Below are 16,884 nucleotides of genomic sequence, written 5' to 3'. Positions count from 1 at the left end.
TTGTCTAATGTGGTCTTTGTATAAAACAAAAAACGGTGAAATCTCTCCTTTAGCAAAGACCTGAGGCAGGACCTGAGAGATGCATCTGGACCTTCAGCTGATCCATCTACTGTTGGCCCAAGCCTCATCAGAAATGGTCTCCATGGAAGGGTGGCTGTCAAGAAGCCATTCTTAAGGAAGGGAAACAGGGAGAAAGGGCTGAGCTATGACACAAGAAGTGGACTGAAAATCAGTGGCAACAGGTCTTATGGAGGGATGAATCCTCCCCAGAGCCCGGACCTCAACATTATTGAAGCAGTGTGGGATCATGTTGGCAGAGAACAGAACAAAAGGCAGCCAACATCCAAAGAAGAGCTTTGGGATGTCCTTCAAGAAGCCTGGAGAACTATTCCTGAAGACTACTTAAAGAAATGACGAGGGTTCAGGCTGTTCAGGCTGTGTTGAAGAATAAAGGAGCTCAGACCAAATATTGATCCTCAAGCTGGTTAGAATTGTAGAAATTTTGTTATTACCTTATATACTGTAGTGCCATGTTTGCATATCTACACATATTACTGCACGTATTTTTTGTTTTCCTGGCCATATATAAAGAAATGAGGTGTGGCTCAAAACTTTCCAACTGTACTTTATTGTCTGAATATAAAACAGGTTCTTACTACATGAAAAAATGATCTAAAAACAATATTTACCAGTATTAATCTGAATGTTTAAATCATCCATTCCAGAGCTTTCTTGTCTTGGGAGCTTCCACTCCATGGCAGTTTGAGCTGTTTCCAATGAGGATTCTCCCCATTGTCCCTTAAAAATCTAACAAGAATTTGCTTGGGAATTTAGCCGTTTTATGTTTCCTTATGAAATACAATATCTAAAAAAATATGCAGCATTCAGAAGTTCATTATTGATTTGTCACTGCACTAAAATCTCTCTGTTATGTCTGTGTGTCACCAAGCTATTGCATCCTAGTTATCCTTGAGGTGAATGGATAGTAATCTCCATCCAATACTCAGCAGAGCGGATAGCGTGACAAAGATTGTGCAGCTGATACACAGCACAACCTAAATGGTGTGTGAGACAGAAAGGCCAACAAAAGGTCACAGGTGATTGGATTGCCAAGAGTTCTGTTGACATCATCTCTTGCATCATTTACTATTTAATCCAAAATTTTTCTTTTCCTCTTTGTATTGTTACCCCTAAAGGTCTCCAGTGTTATCTCTGGGCATGACGATAGGTGGAGGTGAGCTGAGGTCATTCTCTGAGGTGCTGAAGCTTATATAAGATGAGAGGGCTGTCCACAAAGAAATACAAACCACAGAGACATTTGTTTATTCACCATGTGGAAAGCAGCAGTCTTGACCTTAGGCTTGTTGGTGGCACTGGTAGGTAGGGTGCGGTGCAATGATGTTAATCCTTCTTTCTACGGGGTGAAACTGTGTGGAAGAGAGTTCATACGCGCTGTCATCTTTACCTGTGGTGGTTCCCGCTGGAGGAGAGGGGCAGGAGACTCAGGTAAGACTTAGATACAAGTTTACAATCTATAATGTGCAATATTTTCCCTGATTCAAACAAAAAATAATCAAAAGTATTTTACTTTTTTTCAATCAGCCCTTATTGGAGAGGAAAATTTTGATCCATGGAATACAAACACCATCCCTCAACAAACCAGTGACCAGGATCCTGCAAAATTCCAAGCATGGAAAGAGCAGATGTTGAATGTGGCATCAGTGGCAGCTGGATTCAGCCGCTCAGCTCGCTCACCACTTTCAGAGGAGATACTGGAGGCTCTCCGAGGTGCAGATAGAAAAGGTCGGGACGTAGTGGTCGGACTGTCCAACGCTTGCTGCAAATGGGGCTGCAGCAAGAGTGAGATCAGCTCTCTGTGCTGAGTCTGATTACCTCTAGTCCTGTCCTTTCTCATGTAATTAATTTATTTCTTTACATGCAGAATTTTTAAAACTTAAAGGTGATACAAATGACTGTCCATGTATTTATCAATGATATGTGTAGTCCAAATGTGTTGCTGTTACTATCATAGACTAATACATTTGTTTACTTAAGCCTTGTGAAGTTTAGGAGTGTCTGCGCCATTGGAGAAAAATATGTATAAAAGAGATTTTCATAATGTTTGAAAACTTCCTCTTACTCTAAACCTTGTTTCACAAGTGCAGTGCTGTCAACCATTTTGAAATAAAGGAAGCAATGATGACTGTACAGAATAGTGGTCTGAGATTCTTTGAATGAGTGCTGATTCAACAGGGGGACACAATTTCACAATTCAACAAACTTACAATGCAATATTTTTGTAAATTACAACAAGTGAGGCTTCTAATATTGGAACTCGTGTTGCTTTTTAAGGTGTTCACAGTATTCAACCCATTTCCACCTTAAGCAAAATTAGTAGTTATTTTATATATCTATATTTAGAGTTTTAACAATATCACGTGGTGGTGAATTTTTTTTCTGTTCCATTAGTCTTGTCCTTTGCCCTTGCTTTTGTATTCACACCCTTCTAACTCATAGACATATATGTATATATATATATATATATATATATGTATATATATATATATATAGACATATATATGTCTATGTCCTTACAAACTGGCATTATGGTAGTTTTCAAACTGGCACCACCTGCCGGCCAAATATGGAACTGAAAACAGCGCAAAAATACTGTCTATCAGATTATTAAGTGCGTGCAATATGTTTCTATTTTTTAAAGCAGATTTTTTAAAATAGTTCACACTGGCACACACATAATTAAAAAAAAAAACAGTAAAGCCTTAAAAGTGGTTTACGTTTCTACGTGTTTATCCCTCTTAGCAGTTTTTTTTTAGTACGGACACCGAGGAGGATCAAACTTGTCACCGGCTTGATTGCAAACCATGCAATCTCTGTCATATGCAAGCTAGCGTAGCACCCATATAGATCTACAGAGATCACTATTTTGTATTAAGCCACATAGATTGCGGTAATATTTTATTTAATGTTAGTTGTTAACGCGTAGGTGCACTTTTGTCAATAGACACATCGATCCACCGAGTCGGAGAGATCAGGTAAAACCTTTCGCGGTACTTTTAAGATGGTGCTAGCTAGACATGCTACTACTTCTAGCTGCTGTGTTTTGATATGCGGCAACGATGTTATGTACACTATTAAAGCCATTTAATCGTTTCTTCGATTACAAATGCAGCTTTTGTCGGTGCAACTTAGCGGCCGGACATTAGACGTTAGATAATGTATTTGATATCTGTAAATAAGCTACGTATTAAATATAGCGTTGCTAAGCTAGCTCGCTAACTGTTTGAGACAGAGATTTGCGCCTATGCCGTCTGGGCCTCACGTTGAGAAGGCTCATCAGGTCGCAGCAGATAGTTTCTGCTTATTAGCGACTTATAGATATAGCTGTGGCTTAGTCAAGGGCCACTGGGACTTCTAGGTTTCATTGGTCAGAAACGGAATATGTTCATGGGCAGTTATACCTCCACGGCTGTGTTTTGCTGCGGCCAGCACAAATGTTTACAAAGAATACAGCATTTTTTTCTCGGTTAAGATTAAAATAACAGCTGTAGGATATATAGTTATGGTTTAGAGTCTGTGTATTGGTTGCTTTGTCATCGTTTCTGTGTAGCTTATTGTTTTGAGGTTATAGGTGTGGCTGTGAGCACTAATGTGTGTGTGTGGTACGCTCCTCTCCAACAGCCAGTGTATGTGTTATCTCATAGGATGGAGTGGCAGCCAGACGAACAGGGTCTGCAGCAAGTGCTTCAGCTCCTGAAGGATTCCCAGTCCCCAGACACAGCAACTCAGAGAGCTGTACAAGAAGTATCCTTACCTCTGTCTGTGCATGTGTTTAACAGTGAGGGTGAGAGGAAAAGGTGTGAAATATGTGCAAGATATTTCCTCCCCCACCAGGGCTTGGACGACCGCAAAACATGGTTTATTGTGCTGCGTGCAGTGAGCTAAAGTGATGTTAAACAGGAACTGAATTTAAATTAGGTTGTGTGGATGGTTGAACTCCTTAACCGATACCGTAGAAACTGGAGCAGCTCAACCAGTTTCCAGATTTCAACAACTATCTCATCTTTGTCCTTACAAGCCTTAAATCTGAGGGTATGTTTGTCTCAAGAACAGATTATTAGCTGAATGCCTCTTGTAAATTTTCTTGATCCAGGTAAATATTTCTGTACCTAACAACCCCCTTCCTGCATTTTAAAATGTCTTCTTATGGTGTCTCTCTGCTCCCTCCCAAGACGAGCCCACTCGCTCTCTGAGTGGTCTGATTCTGAAGAACAATGTGAAAGCTCACTACCAGAACTTCCCTCCTAACGTGGCCGACTTCATCAAACGAGAATGCCTCAACAACATTGGAGACCCCTCACCGCTTATCAGAGCTACAATCGGTGGGTGTGTGAGTGAAAGAGGGGAGATGGAGAAAGAGTAAAAGCTTGTGTGAGTCAGAATAACTTGTAGGTGGTTCAGTTTGTGCAGGTAAAGTTGCTGTGTGGGTGCAAACACTGTATTTTGCAGATGTTTTAAATAATAGAATGTGGACGTGCATTAAGTTGTTAAGTTTTAACTGATAATTTATTTGAACTTGCTATTTTCACTCTGTTATGAAGGCATTCTGATCACGACTATAGCCTCCAAAGGAGAGCTGCAGACGTGGCCCGAGCTGTTGCCTCAGCTCTGTAATCTACTCAACTCAGATGACTATAACACCTGCGAGGTAAGGCTCAGATACCAGAGCCTTACAGAAGAGTTCTTTATTTGTTATTTTGCCATTGTAACACCTTTCTTTCTGACCTTTATCTCCTCTTCAGGGTTCTTTTGGAGCTCTGCAGAAGATCTGTGAGGATTCATCAGAGCTGTTGGATAGCGATGCTCTGAACAGGCCCCTCAACATCATGATCCCCAAATTCCTGCAGTTTTTCAAGCACTGCAGCCCCAAGATCAGGTTAATGAAACCCAGGACTCTGCTGCAGTCAGCCTTCAAAATGAAGATCTCCTCCTTAAAATAATACATTTTTTGTCTTTTCTCAGGTCCCATGCAATAGCGTGTGTGAACCAGTTTATCATCGGCCGAGCTCAGGCTCTGATGGATAATATTGACACCTTTATTGAGGTAAACTTCAGACTTCTCACCAATTCTGGTCATCAAAACAAGAGCAGAGGTCATGTTTTACTTGTTTATACCTCCCTGGAATCTCCTCTTTATTTCTTTTCTTTCTTTTTTTATGTTTGAAAGTGAGAATTTTGAAGGTGTCAATTTGAAGATTGCTCCCCTTTGAAACAACAACAAAAAAAACCTTACGATCATGGCATTTCTGCTGATTAGATACACACTGCTACAGTGGTGCTGTTTAGTGTTCGCAGGTTTTGGAAAGTTAAGTCATACCCAGTCATGCACACACCTCACTATTGCACCTCTGCAGCTAAAATTAGTTTGATGCTCATAGGTGTTATTTTACCCACTTGAGTATGCGTCGCATTGCTGTCAGTTTAGTGCTGCAGTGTATTATCGCCAGTGACAGATCAGATTATGATGTGGGGAGTGGTAGGTCGGCTGGGGAGTGCTTATCAGCACTGCTTGACAATTTTACGGGGAAACAGAGTTTTCCTCAGGTTTCTGCCAGGCTCCAGGCTGGGCACATGGTTTCCATGCGAGTAAACCGATTTGGATGTTTTTTTTTCATACTACCTTCTGGTGCAGTTGTGCCGAAGCTTCCCATGCATGGACCTGTGATAGGTCTACAGTACATAGAGGTGCAGATCTGAAGGTGATTCTCGGTGAAGTCTCTCTGTTGTGCTTCTGCGCCTCACCTTCTTTGTCAGCTGTTTTCTCTCGTTTTCGGCACGCTCTGTCTATGCGGCCGCTAAGAGACCAGTTAAGGCCTCACACACTGATGCAGAGGACAAAGTTTACGCTGCAGAAGTCTTGCGCTCAAGTAGCCGCAGAAACCATGAATTCCCTTTAACCACTGCATGTGGATGGGGTGGAGTTTGCATCTTAGGACTGTTTTTGAGCGATTTATCTTTAACGGCTTGTTTTCTCACTTTCTCGTAGCAGTGAAATGCATTACAGGATCCTGTACGTTAACAAGTTGTTCTCTTATTTCTAACTTCTAGTCTCATTTCTTTGATTTTCTTTCTTTTTTTTCTCTCGCTTTCTAGAGTCTGTTTGCACTGGCTGGTGACGAGGACAGCGAAGTCCGGAAGAACGTGTGTCGGGCTCTGGTCATGCTGCTGGAAGTCCGTATTGACCGCCTCATCCCACACATGCACAGCATCATCCAGGTGAGGCCATGACTCTGTCCCATACACCGCCATCGGTACACACTTCCTCACCCGAATCCTCACAATCACTTGCTGTTGTTGTCCTACAGTACATGCTGCAGCGTACCCAGGACCCGGATGAGAATGTGGCTCTGGAGGCCTGTGAGTTCTGGCTGACTCTGGCTGAACAGCCCATCTGTAAAGAGGCCCTTTCTGGTCACTTGGTTCAGTAAGTGCTCACATTCCAACAGGGCGTGGGGCTGAGTTGAAGACAAGATGATTTAATCTGAGATGTCTCCTTTTTTTCAGACTGATTCCTATTTTGGTGAATGGGATGAAATACTCTGAGATAGACATTATTCTTCTGAAGGTATGCAGCTTCTCAACAAATCAGCTGCTGCTTACACAGACGTTCTCTCCTCTCTTCTTGCCTCTGACGGGCTACCTTTGTCCGTTCTGCATGAATCTTCATCTCCTTTGTCCTCCAGGGGGACGTTGAAGAGGATGAGACGGTTCCAGACAGTGAGCAAGACATCAAGCCTCGCTTCCATAAGTCCCGCACTGTCACTCTGCAGCATGAGGGAGGAGAGGGGGAGGAGGGGGAGGACATCGATGAAGATGATGACGACGACGACGATACCTTGTCTGACTGGAATCTGCGTAAGTTAGAAACCTGCAATCAAACAGATGGAACTGTAATGGGAGACGGGGTAAAGGCATTTTTATTTTTGGCTTCTGCAGGCATTACACTTGGTCTTTGAATTGTTTTTTACATTTTTTTATTTATGCTTGTACAGAGCAAATGACAGTAATCAGAACATGGATCTAATGTCTCTGACACAGAGTTTAGCATTATTCCCCAGATGTTAAAAGCCAAATCGGATCACTTCTTGAACATGAATTTCAAAATTCTGGCTTTAGTCAAATATTTGATTGAGGATGAAGACGCCTGCTGAGGATTTTTAACCTGTCTCCTGGTTCTCGGGGCCAATGAAAAGGATTTTGATCGTCTACTTTTTATTTCAGATGCACAGAAAATCACATATAGTTGACACGGTCGCTGGCTTATAATGGTTAAATTTTATTTATTTATTTTTTTTTACCACCTCTATTTGTTTTATTTTTTTGTGGTGGGTTATTACAGTTTCAAAGTAATCCCTGCTTCCCCCTTCCAGGAAAGTGCTCAGCTGCGGCTCTGGACGTACTTGCCAACGTGTTTCGTGAGGAGTTGCTACCCCATCTTCTACCCTTGCTCAAAGGCCTGCTTTTCCATCCCGACTGGGTCATCAAAGAGTCTGGCATCTTAGTGCTGGGGGCCATCGCTGAGGGTGAGACTGGACAAAAATACGATGCTCTTAAGTGAGTTTATATGTCTAAACAACCTCTCACTGTCAAAAGAATGATCGGAGGACTTGTAATCGTTTCAGGCTGTATGCAGGGTATGGTACCATACTTGCCTGAGCTCATCCCCCACCTCATCCAGTGCTTATGTGATAAGAAGGCCTTGGTCCGCTCCATCGCCTGCTGGACCCTCAGCCGCTACGCCCACTGGGTGGTCAGCCAGCCCCCTGACGCTCACCTCAAACCCCTCATGACCGAGCTGCTCAAACGCATCCTGGATGGCAACAAACGAGTGCAGGAGGCGGCATGCAGGTGCAGCACTTGGTCCTCTCTCCTGTTTTCTCACACTTCCTGCTCATTTATTCCTTTTAACTGTCTCATCTTTTATACAGTGCGTTTGCCACCCTGGAGGAGGAGGCATGTACAGAGCTGGTGCCTTATCTGAGCTTCATCCTGGACACACTGGTTTTTGCTTTCGGGAAGTATCAGCACAAGAATCTGCTCATTCTTTACGATGCCATCGGAACGTTGGCAGACTCTGTGGGACACCATCTCAACCAGCCTGTGAGCTACACATCCAAACATAGTTGCACAGCCCCGTTTTGTGTATTTTCTATTGATATCTTTTTCTGAATCGCAAACAAATGTCTCATGCTTGCATTTTTAGGAGTACATTCAGAAGCTGATGCCTCCGCTAATTGCGAAATGGAACGAGCTGAAGGATGAGGACAAAGATCTCTTCCCTCTGCTCGAGTGTCTCTCATCTGTTGCCACGGCGCTGCAGAGCGGCTTTCTCCCCTACTGCGAGCCTGTCTACCAGCGCTGCGTCACCCTGGTCCAGAAGACACTGGCTCAAGCCATGGTAAGCCAAACGTTCACCCGAGTACACTTTGCACATGAAGTTTATATTGTTGCTGCTTTACATGAAATGACACTTGATGTGTTTGTGTGTATCAGATGTACAGCCAGCAGCCAGACCAGTATGAAGCACCAGACAAGGACTTCATGATTGTCGCCCTGGATCTGTTAAGCGGCTTGGCAGAGGGGCTCGGGGGCCACGTGGACACGCTCGTGGCCCGCAGTAACATCATGACCCTGCTTTTCCAGTGCATGCAGGTGAGGAGAGTTCACATGAGAGAATAAACAAAACAAGGGTCTTTCAGCACTATATCATCGATGCGTTCACATCCTTTGATTATGTCTATTTCAAGAGTGTGCTTTAGATTAAAATGGTCCACACATACATGAGGGATTCATAGTTTTAGGGTTTATACAATGTAATGTAATTGATCAGATTCTCCCTGATCGATTAGCCCTCCTACAGTTGCATCTGATATGTTTTTGTTAACGCAAACCTGATTTTTGTGTTGAACTGAATGAATGTGCTTTAGTCACATTTAACCACATTGATTATCGTTTGTTGTCATTTGATTAGTAGAAATGAGCTGCTAATCTTTAAAAAACCCTTTGTCCAAGAGCAGAACGGCTTCAGTGAGTTGTTAGATCTTCATGTCTACTGCTGGTATGTGTTCACATTTGTTTGTTTTTCTGTGTCTTTTGTTCCAGGATACGATGCCTGAGGTGAGGCAGAGTTCATTTGCTCTGCTGGGGGATTTGACCAAGGCTTGCTTCCCACATGTCAAGCCATGCATTGGTAATTACCTCATTGTTCTTATTTCCCCATTAATCCCACGATTTAACCATCATGATAAAAAATAAATAAGTGCTGGTTCAGAGGTGGTTCAACTTTAGGATTATCTAAGAACCCTTTTTATTTTTTAATTACCACAGAGCCATCCGTTGATGGTAATACGGTCATTGGTCCAATAATTTACTCACTCATCCTCTTTGTGAGGGTCTCGCTGGGGCTAGATGAAGCTGAACAATGTGAACTTGTCATATTTATGTATGAATGGTGGAGTTTTTCCTCTGCAACATTTAGCACAAAAAGTATCTGGCTCAGACATTTTTAATTGAGCCAATAAGTCAATGGGGCAGATATAAAGGTGGTATTTTCTTCATTTTTATGCATTTTCCCCTCAGCTGAATTCATGCCCATCCTTGGAACAAATCTGAACCCAGAGTTCATCTCTGTCTGCAACAATGCAACCTGGGCAATAGGCGAAATCTGCATGCAGATGGGTAAGTAGGGGCAACTTCATATATATCTGTGACGCAGTGGTGCGTTCAAGTGTTTGAGCATCAGATACTGTGAGTTTCACTTTTATTCCTCTGCTGTCAGGAGTGGAAATGCAGCCATACATTGCTATGGTTCTAAACCAGCTGGTTGAGATCATTAATCGACCCAACACACCCAAAACCCTGCTGGAGAACACTGGTACGTGAATGCACAGCTGTGTTTCTGCTTGTTGTTTAAAGGGAAGTCACCAGCTTTTATAGATGCAGTTAGAATTATCAGCCATATAAGGGTTTGTTGTCTTTTGGTCCTCACAACACTACAAACCTCTCTGACAGCAGTTTTTTCATTTTTCCCCTTTTTCAGCGATCACCATTGGGCGACTGGGGTACGTGTGTCCTCAGGAGGTTGCTCCCATGCTACCACAGTTTATCCGACCCTGGTAAGAGATGTTTAATCTCCCAAACCCACTTTCCAGAAACGGAGAATTGAAGACACAGTTGTTGTAGAATGAAGTTTAAAAGATGGTTCTTGGGGTTTTTTGCGCGCTGCAGGTGTACGTCTCTGCGCAACATCCGAGACAACGAAGAGAAAGACTCTGCCTTCCGTGGGATTTGCATTATGATTGGTGTGAATCCTGGAGGCGTTGTGCAGGTGAGACACTGCAAGCTAAAGCTCCAGATGTTGTAGGGTTGACCTCGAGATGTCACACTGTTTCAAAACATCACTCCTCTTGCTTGTTTGTTCAGGACTTCATCTTCTTCTGTGATGCCGTGGCCTCCTGGGTGAACCCTAAAGACGATCTGAGAGACATGTTCTGCAAGGTAAGGGTCATATAGAAGGCTTAGCTCTTATGCTTTCCCAGCTAGTTTGATTAAAAACGAAGGTACACCTGCTAGAACAAGCTGATTGAGACCTTTTCTATTTCCAGCAGTAGCTCGTTTACCCTCAGTTTTCTGGGGGCTACAGTGTATTCAAAGTCAGTCCAGAAACTACCTCTACCATCCAGAGAACATTCATTCATGCATCAAGTTGTATTAAGCAACTTTTCTCTTTTCTTAAGATCCTGCATGGTTTCAAGGAGCAGGTCGGGGAGGAGAACTGGCAGCAGTTTTCAGAGCAGTTCCCTCCACTGCTGAAGGAGAGACTGGCAGCCTGCTACGGCGTTTAAATGCTCTACAACCACCCAAGAGGTGAGCCAACATCGGCTTAGATTTAAGTCCCTGCACGGGTACAAACTTTGTTCTGTTGTCGTTAACTTCTTTGTGTCCGCTCTGCTCTTTTTTCCTATCCTCCCAGGTGAGCCAGCAGGAGGAGGGTGAATGGGAAACTCATCCATCTGTGTATTGCACTGCCCTGATCTGGGGGGAGGGAGAGGGACGCTTTTGGCCGCTCCCCCTGATGGACGGCCCCCACGCCCTATGTGTTTGTCCATAGAGGGAGGGTGGGCGGGTGGGAGGGAGGGACAGGGGGACACCTCTAGATTAACTAGGCAGGGACCCGACACAGAAAAACTAACTGGTAGGGACAGATAGAAAGGAGGACACGGAAAGATAGGCAAGTTGGGAAAGAGCAGCACAGAGAAAGTTCAGGGAAAGATAGGGAGGGAAATCACTAACAAGGCAGGGAAAACAAGCTACAGAAAGGTCTGTTACTTGGGATCGGCAGGACAGGGACCGTTGAGATTTTAAGGGTATTCTTAAACTTGAGAGGAAACGATAGCTTGACTGACAGACAAATAGACCAACGTACACAGACTCACACATTAACTTGCACATGCTGTACATGCAGTACATGGAACAGACTGTGGGTGGCACTATGATTTAGACTTTTTAAGACCTACTTCATGTAGTTAGGGACAGAAAGGTGTTTAAACTCTCTTCATCTTCTGGGTAATAACCTTATTTTCCGGGGAATATGATTCAATATCAGTTACTTCATCTATACTCACTGAATTCTAATTAACTGTAAGATATTTTCGCTATCCTCATCTATGTTTCCTACCTGCATTTTGACCAGAGTGCTGCTTCTCAGAGCTATCCATCTATCAGACATATTGCTGTCACATTTTCTACCTGATCAAGCGTAAGAGCAAGCGTCTTTCCTCGTTGCTTCACGGAAACCATTCCTCTAGGAAGGAAGAATTAGGGCTAACACATCTGTTTTCTCACCAGAGCGGGAGGAAATCATACAAAGAAAATCACATCCTTAGTTTCGTCTTTGAGGGTCTGTGTGTTTGTGTGAGTGTGTGTGTGTGTGTGTGTGTGCACGTGCAGTTTGTAAATCCTTACTTCGGCATTCTGTGTTAACAGTGTGTGAAATATGTATTGTTTTTGATATGGTACCAAGCTAAAACTTGACTCCCACCGCAATGTCCTTGGCACCTGTTAACTGTGACCAAGTGTTAATGTGTGTGTGTGTGTGTGTGTGTGTGTGTGTGTGTGTGCGCGCGCGCGCATGTGAGTGAGTGTTCGTGTTTGTCTACATTCGTACTGATATCCATTTGATGCCATATTGATATCGTTAGTAAAACAGTAATTGGCAGTGTCATTGTGATCTTTATGATGTTTTATAATTGGTCTTTTTTTTTGTTTTTTTTTTTTTTTTGCTGCTACTGATGGTTTTTGTTTCTATAGTGAACTTCAATTCACACTTAACACAAAAATTGAATTAATGCTATTATTCAGTGACTGTTGAGTTGTTTTTTTGCACTTTTTATTTTATTCTCTTTTTTTGTTCTTTTTTGTATGTTTTTTTTTAACCTCACCCATATGATATATGTCTTGACCCTAATGTCAGTGTTTGTCATACTGTGTTGCACTGTGAAATCAAGTGTCTTTGACTGGCAAAAATATCCCAATACTAAATGGCAAATAAAAAAACTTTGTGAAACTGCGACTAATCCGCACTTTTACAATGACTAACCTTGCCATATTGCTGAGGTGTGTGTGTGCGTATGAGTGCGAGATCCTGCATGAGAACCTTTTCTTGCCTATGAGCATGTTTTTTTTGTTAGTCAGATGGCGTTCGTATGACCTAAGGTTGCAGATATTTTGTTTATTTGAAGGGATGTAGCCTGCCCAGCCTATGTTGTGTGCATGCTTTGTGTTTTTCACTGTATGGTTGTGTATGTGTGTGTGTGCGTGCGTGCAATAGTGTATGTTTGACGTATATTTCAGAGTAATATGATCGCCCTTTACACACCAACGCACCACCTCAATTCATAGAAAGAGAGCACAGTACATTTTAAAGATCTAAGAGCTAGGACACTGCCAAAGAGCAATAGCCACAGAAATTAAAAGAGGAACAATAAGCAGGGGGCGAGCTGCTGTATCAATAATCAAATCTGCCTCGTGCTGATGTGGAGGAACAGGCACAGCAGGGCTGTAATGAGTCATCACGGTTAGGATTTAGCCAGCAAAATTCAATACAGGGAAATCTATTTTTTCACTTCAAATCTGCCATTTTTTGCAGCATGTAGACGTATGAACCCAGATAGACGTTGGCGATGGATTGGACCTAGACTGTGACCACTGAGATAATCGAACCAATCATTAGTCACTCCAAACAGGAGACAATCTGAGTCCCAGTCTAGATCTTTTTCAACAGGCTCTTTAGTGCGAAACTTTTCAGAAAATGTCTTGGTTGTTTTTTCATTTCAGTGTTTATTCTCTTTTACTTTTTTTTTTAGAAAATTTACTGATGTTTTCTAGTTCCATGACCAGTTTTTGTATTGGGAAGAGCAGTGTACATGTTCTTTAGATGATATTGTAGAAGTCTGCTTCATTGGCAGTCATGAACACCGTAAGTTTGAGTGTAGCGAGGGGTGGGGAGGCTTTCTACATTTTTTTATTTTCTCAGAATTCTATTAATAGAATAAAGCGCATTCTACTGTTGCATTAGATTTGAACTCAGAAATGCAGTGGTCAGCCATAACATTAAAACCACTGACAGGTAAAACGAGTAATTCTGCTCATCTTTGCTGGGAAAACCTGTGTCCTAGTTTTCACATGGATGTTACTTTGACACTTGCCACCCTCTTAAACATTTTGGCAGACCAGTAACACCCCCACATACCAACGGCACTCTTCACAGTAACAGTTTCCTCAAAAACTGGTTAGGAAGGGCTCAAAGATCAGGACAGAGAGTCTAGCCTCCAAACTACCCAGATACCAATCTGATGGGTTCTGATGGTATCTGTGGAAAGAACCCACCCAAAAACCCAGAGGGCCAAAAGATCTGTTGCTAATGTCCCAGTACCAGACACTCCAGGACACCCTCGGCTGTTCTTTGTCCGTACCCAGACTGATCGGAGCCGTTTCGGCAGCATTAGGAGGACACGCACAGTAAGAATCGAGTGGTCATAATGTTATGGCTGAGCAGTGCACATTGACCTGATTTACAATATGACTGAGCAAAAAGACTTTGGTACCTTATTTTCACCAGTCTTGTTTCCCTTTCTTTGAAGGCAGGAATGGAAATAAAATGCTTTTGAGTCTGTTACATGCTTTATAGTTTCAGTGTGTAAAATTTACTGAAGATCCCGCCAGCTTGTGGATTCTTGAAATAAATCATGTTGTGCATGCTGAATATTGGTTGTTATGCTCTCCAGTCCGTGTCTTTTGTCAGAAGATGAGGTTGGAGTGTAACCTACCTTTAAGAAATCCCCAAGCTTCAGGGATAAACATTATTAAAGTGACATATTTTTATTGTGTAAGGCGATGTGTGTGTGCGCGCGTGTGTTAGGTTACTATAAATACCTGTATGTGAGCAACAGGAACCAACCTTTCACCCCTACTGATATTCTAACATTATCCTTGATGCATATGTTTCATGCAGATAAGAAAATCTAATCCCTGCTTTGGTTCAGGTATGAAACGTTTATTAGTTGATGCTAAGTTGCATGAAAAATACAGCTGATTTATTTCAGATAAAAGCTTATACACCCCCCCCCCCCCTCCCCTTTGAATCACTGAATTAGTGCTCGATGCTTTTACAGCAACTTCTTTTGAAAAGTTTTAAATTACACATTTTATGATATCTTGATGCATATTTAGGAAATAACCACTGCACTATATATACATGTGTATTTAATTTTGACTGCATTATTTTGTCATGACAGATCTATTTCCATAAATGTTGAGACTCGGTGAAAGAGGTGAAACAATAACAAGCAATTTGTAAGTTTTTGAAAGTGCTTACATCAATCTGAAAATGGTACAAAGGAAACCTTTTTGCTGGGACAATGATTAGAAGTAAAATTGTTACAGAGGCAACTAAGACTGGAGAAGTTGTATAGAAGTAATGTCATGGAGGGGTTCACCACTCTGAAAGACTGCCTTGGCAAATAGTTCAGCGTTGTGAGAATAATATTTGTCTCTGGTACTTCCTATCATGGAGAAATCTCTCTTCCAAATAGCCATGATTTTCAAATATTAGCATCTATGACAGTCCAGTCTAACCAGTAAACATGTAACATGTACATTTGTCCACTTGTCCAAAGTGTAGCAGTGTCACAATCCATAGTTAAAAGATGACAACATATAATGTAGGCTGTTGCTCTGTATAGGGCAGCATCAGCATCACAGCTGTAAACATGACTAATGACCATTAAAATGTCTACTTTTCTAACTGTATCCATGTATTTATCAATACGGACCTAACGTGCACTTTGAACTCTGACCCCAAAGCATTTAGGTAGAAGTAGGGTATAGTGAGTGGGAAAGGAAGCAGAAAAGTTAAAGGTTTGTGGTGAATCTTAAACTAAAGTTCTCTTCAGCAAATTCCATGTAAGTGACAGAATGTGTGTGTTTTCATGTATCAAAGTGTGAAATGAGACAGCTGACGTCCCATAGTGGGTTGGAGCATAAAGTCGACTCTATAATCTAATCATCTCTGTGTAGATATAAGAGAAATGAGTGTGGAAAACAATTTGGGAGCCTTTTTTGTGAAACTGCAATACTTTGTGTTGTGCACAAACCTTTTTTTGAGCCACATCAGATGACATTCGCAAATTATTAAATGAAAAAAATGTCCTTCAGAGTCGAGCAAATTTAAATATATCATCAGGCAAGAAATGATGCAACACAAAAAAATACACAACACTGGGTTTAGATTAGTTCTGAATCATTTAATTCTGTTTTTTATTTACATTATAAACAGTAACCAAACATTTCTGGAGAATACAATGAAAATAATAATAATATGTAATTTACCGTCAAAGGCTGACTCCTTCAATGCACACAGTAAGTCTTTATTTTAACTAAAGCTGACTAACTTTCCAAATAATGTTTGTACTTAATGCGAAAAACTGGATTCTTCTTACAGAATAACCGAAATGTAACTATTTACATTTTAGGGACTTTAATGTGAGAATTCACTTCATCTTTCCAGTGAATCAGTCATTTTTAAACTTTTCTTGAAAAGATTTAGCTCTTTAAAGCTGCAAGTCTGTCTGAAATGACCCACAACCACTGATCTCATCCCTCTCCTGCTCTATAATTACTGCATAGGCTTCTGTTACATGGGAGATCATCGTTTTATCTGTAGCTTGATATTTCTTGTCTACCCTGAAGCTTTGCATATGTGTGTTCTGGAAAGTCCCTGCACTGACGTCTTCTCAATTCTCTTAATTCATTCTTCTCAAAGTCCCACTCTAGTAGCCATCAATCCCATAACAACACATCTGTGTACCTCCAAATTGTACATTTAAAACTTTTTCCAGGTTATACCTCTCATTCCTTTAACATTGTTCTAGAATTTCTTCCTTATTCAGTAAATGGGGATCAACGAATAAACTAATCTAGCCTCCACGTTTACACTCACCAGGAGCTGACAACGTCCTCCATGTCTCTGCTAAGCAATGACCAATTCTAACATCTAATGTGTTATGACTGCATGTTCAATAAAGCCCAGATGCAATTTTAAAAAGCCATACATGTTTAACTCAGAGAGCGATTCCCATAACAGAAGGGATTATAAAAGGTTGTATTCACATGGAAGTATATACATACTTTAATATGAATACAACCTTTCGTGATGGTAATTTATTCACCTTTTATGCTTCAAACTATTCAGAGGGTGCAGGATCTGGTCTAACTCTAAGTAAGTCTGGTGCTTTCAGAAACAGTCCA

The 16,884-nt window shown here is 41.7% G+C and overlaps 2 protein-coding genes across 3 annotated transcripts; both read left to right on the top strand.

Moving 5' to 3' along the window:
* The first annotated feature begins 932 nt into the window (after window positions 1-932).
* Window positions 933-2,189, top strand: rln3b (relaxin 3b). Its single transcript, XM_072383752.1, has 3 exons — window positions 933-1,097; window positions 1,197-1,506; window positions 1,603-2,189. The coding sequence occupies exons 2-3, from the start codon at window positions 1,332-1,334 to the stop codon at window positions 1,881-1,883; spliced, it is 456 nt and encodes a 151-aa protein (XP_072239853.1). The 5' UTR covers window positions 933-1,097; window positions 1,197-1,331; the 3' UTR covers window positions 1,884-2,189.
* A 661-nt stretch (window positions 2,190-2,850) lies between these two features.
* tnpo2b (transportin 2b) lies at window positions 2,851-11,200 on the top strand. Of its 2 annotated transcripts, none has more exons than XM_072384289.1 (24): window positions 2,851-3,053; window positions 3,723-3,822; window positions 4,035-4,110; window positions 4,251-4,400; window positions 4,620-4,726; window positions 4,821-4,954; window positions 5,041-5,122; window positions 6,172-6,294; window positions 6,384-6,502; window positions 6,583-6,643; window positions 6,762-6,933; window positions 7,449-7,601; window positions 7,701-7,926; window positions 8,007-8,178; window positions 8,282-8,476; window positions 8,572-8,730; window positions 9,181-9,268; window positions 9,658-9,756; window positions 9,857-9,952; window positions 10,118-10,193; window positions 10,306-10,405; window positions 10,501-10,575; window positions 10,815-10,944; window positions 11,051-11,200. In XM_072384289.1, the coding sequence occupies exons 2-23, from the start codon at window positions 3,724-3,726 to the stop codon at window positions 10,920-10,922; spliced, it is 2,670 nt and encodes an 889-aa protein (XP_072240390.1). In that variant the 5' UTR covers window positions 2,851-3,053; window position 3,723; the 3' UTR covers window positions 10,923-10,944; window positions 11,051-11,200. The 2 variants fall into 2 exon arrangements, with proteins under 2 accessions (XP_072240390.1, XP_072240389.1); XM_072384288.1 differs by having other exon boundaries at window positions 9,175-9,268.
* The last annotated feature ends 5,684 nt before the right edge of the window (window positions 11,201-16,884 follow it).

This window comes from Leuresthes tenuis, unplaced genomic scaffold (genome assembly GCF_036924035.1).
Source record: "Leuresthes tenuis unplaced genomic scaffold, fLeuTen1.0.hap1 SCAF_4, whole genome shotgun sequence".
In the NCBI taxonomy this organism is placed as follows: domain Eukaryota; kingdom Metazoa; phylum Chordata; class Actinopteri; order Atheriniformes; family Atherinopsidae; genus Leuresthes; species Leuresthes tenuis.
The sequence above is the reverse complement of the archived record's forward strand: the minus strand, read 5'-3'. Positions and strand labels throughout refer to the sequence as shown.

What these genes read in the sequence shown, in the direction of transcription:
- rln3b (XM_072383752.1), top strand. Translation starts at nt 1,332, where the DNA reads ATGTGGAAAGCAGCAGTCTTGACCTTAGGCTTGTTGGTGGCACTGGTA. An exon ending in GAGAGGGGCAGGAGACTCAG is followed by an intron (nt 1,507 to 1,602) that starts GTAAGACTTAGA and finishes TTTTTCAATCAG; the next exon opens with CCCTTATTGGAGAGGAAAAT.
- tnpo2b (XM_072384288.1), top strand. Translation starts at nt 3,724, where the DNA reads ATGGAGTGGCAGCCAGACGAACAGGGTCTGCAGCAAGTGCTTCAGCTC. An exon ending in ATATTGACACCTTTATTGAG is followed by an intron (nt 5,123 to 6,171) that starts GTAAACTTCAGA and finishes CTCGCTTTCTAG; the next exon opens with AGTCTGTTTGCACTGGCTGG. An exon ending in GACACCATCTCAACCAGCCT is followed by an intron (nt 8,179 to 8,281) that starts GTGAGCTACACA and finishes TTGCATTTTTAG; the next exon opens with GAGTACATTCAGAAGCTGAT.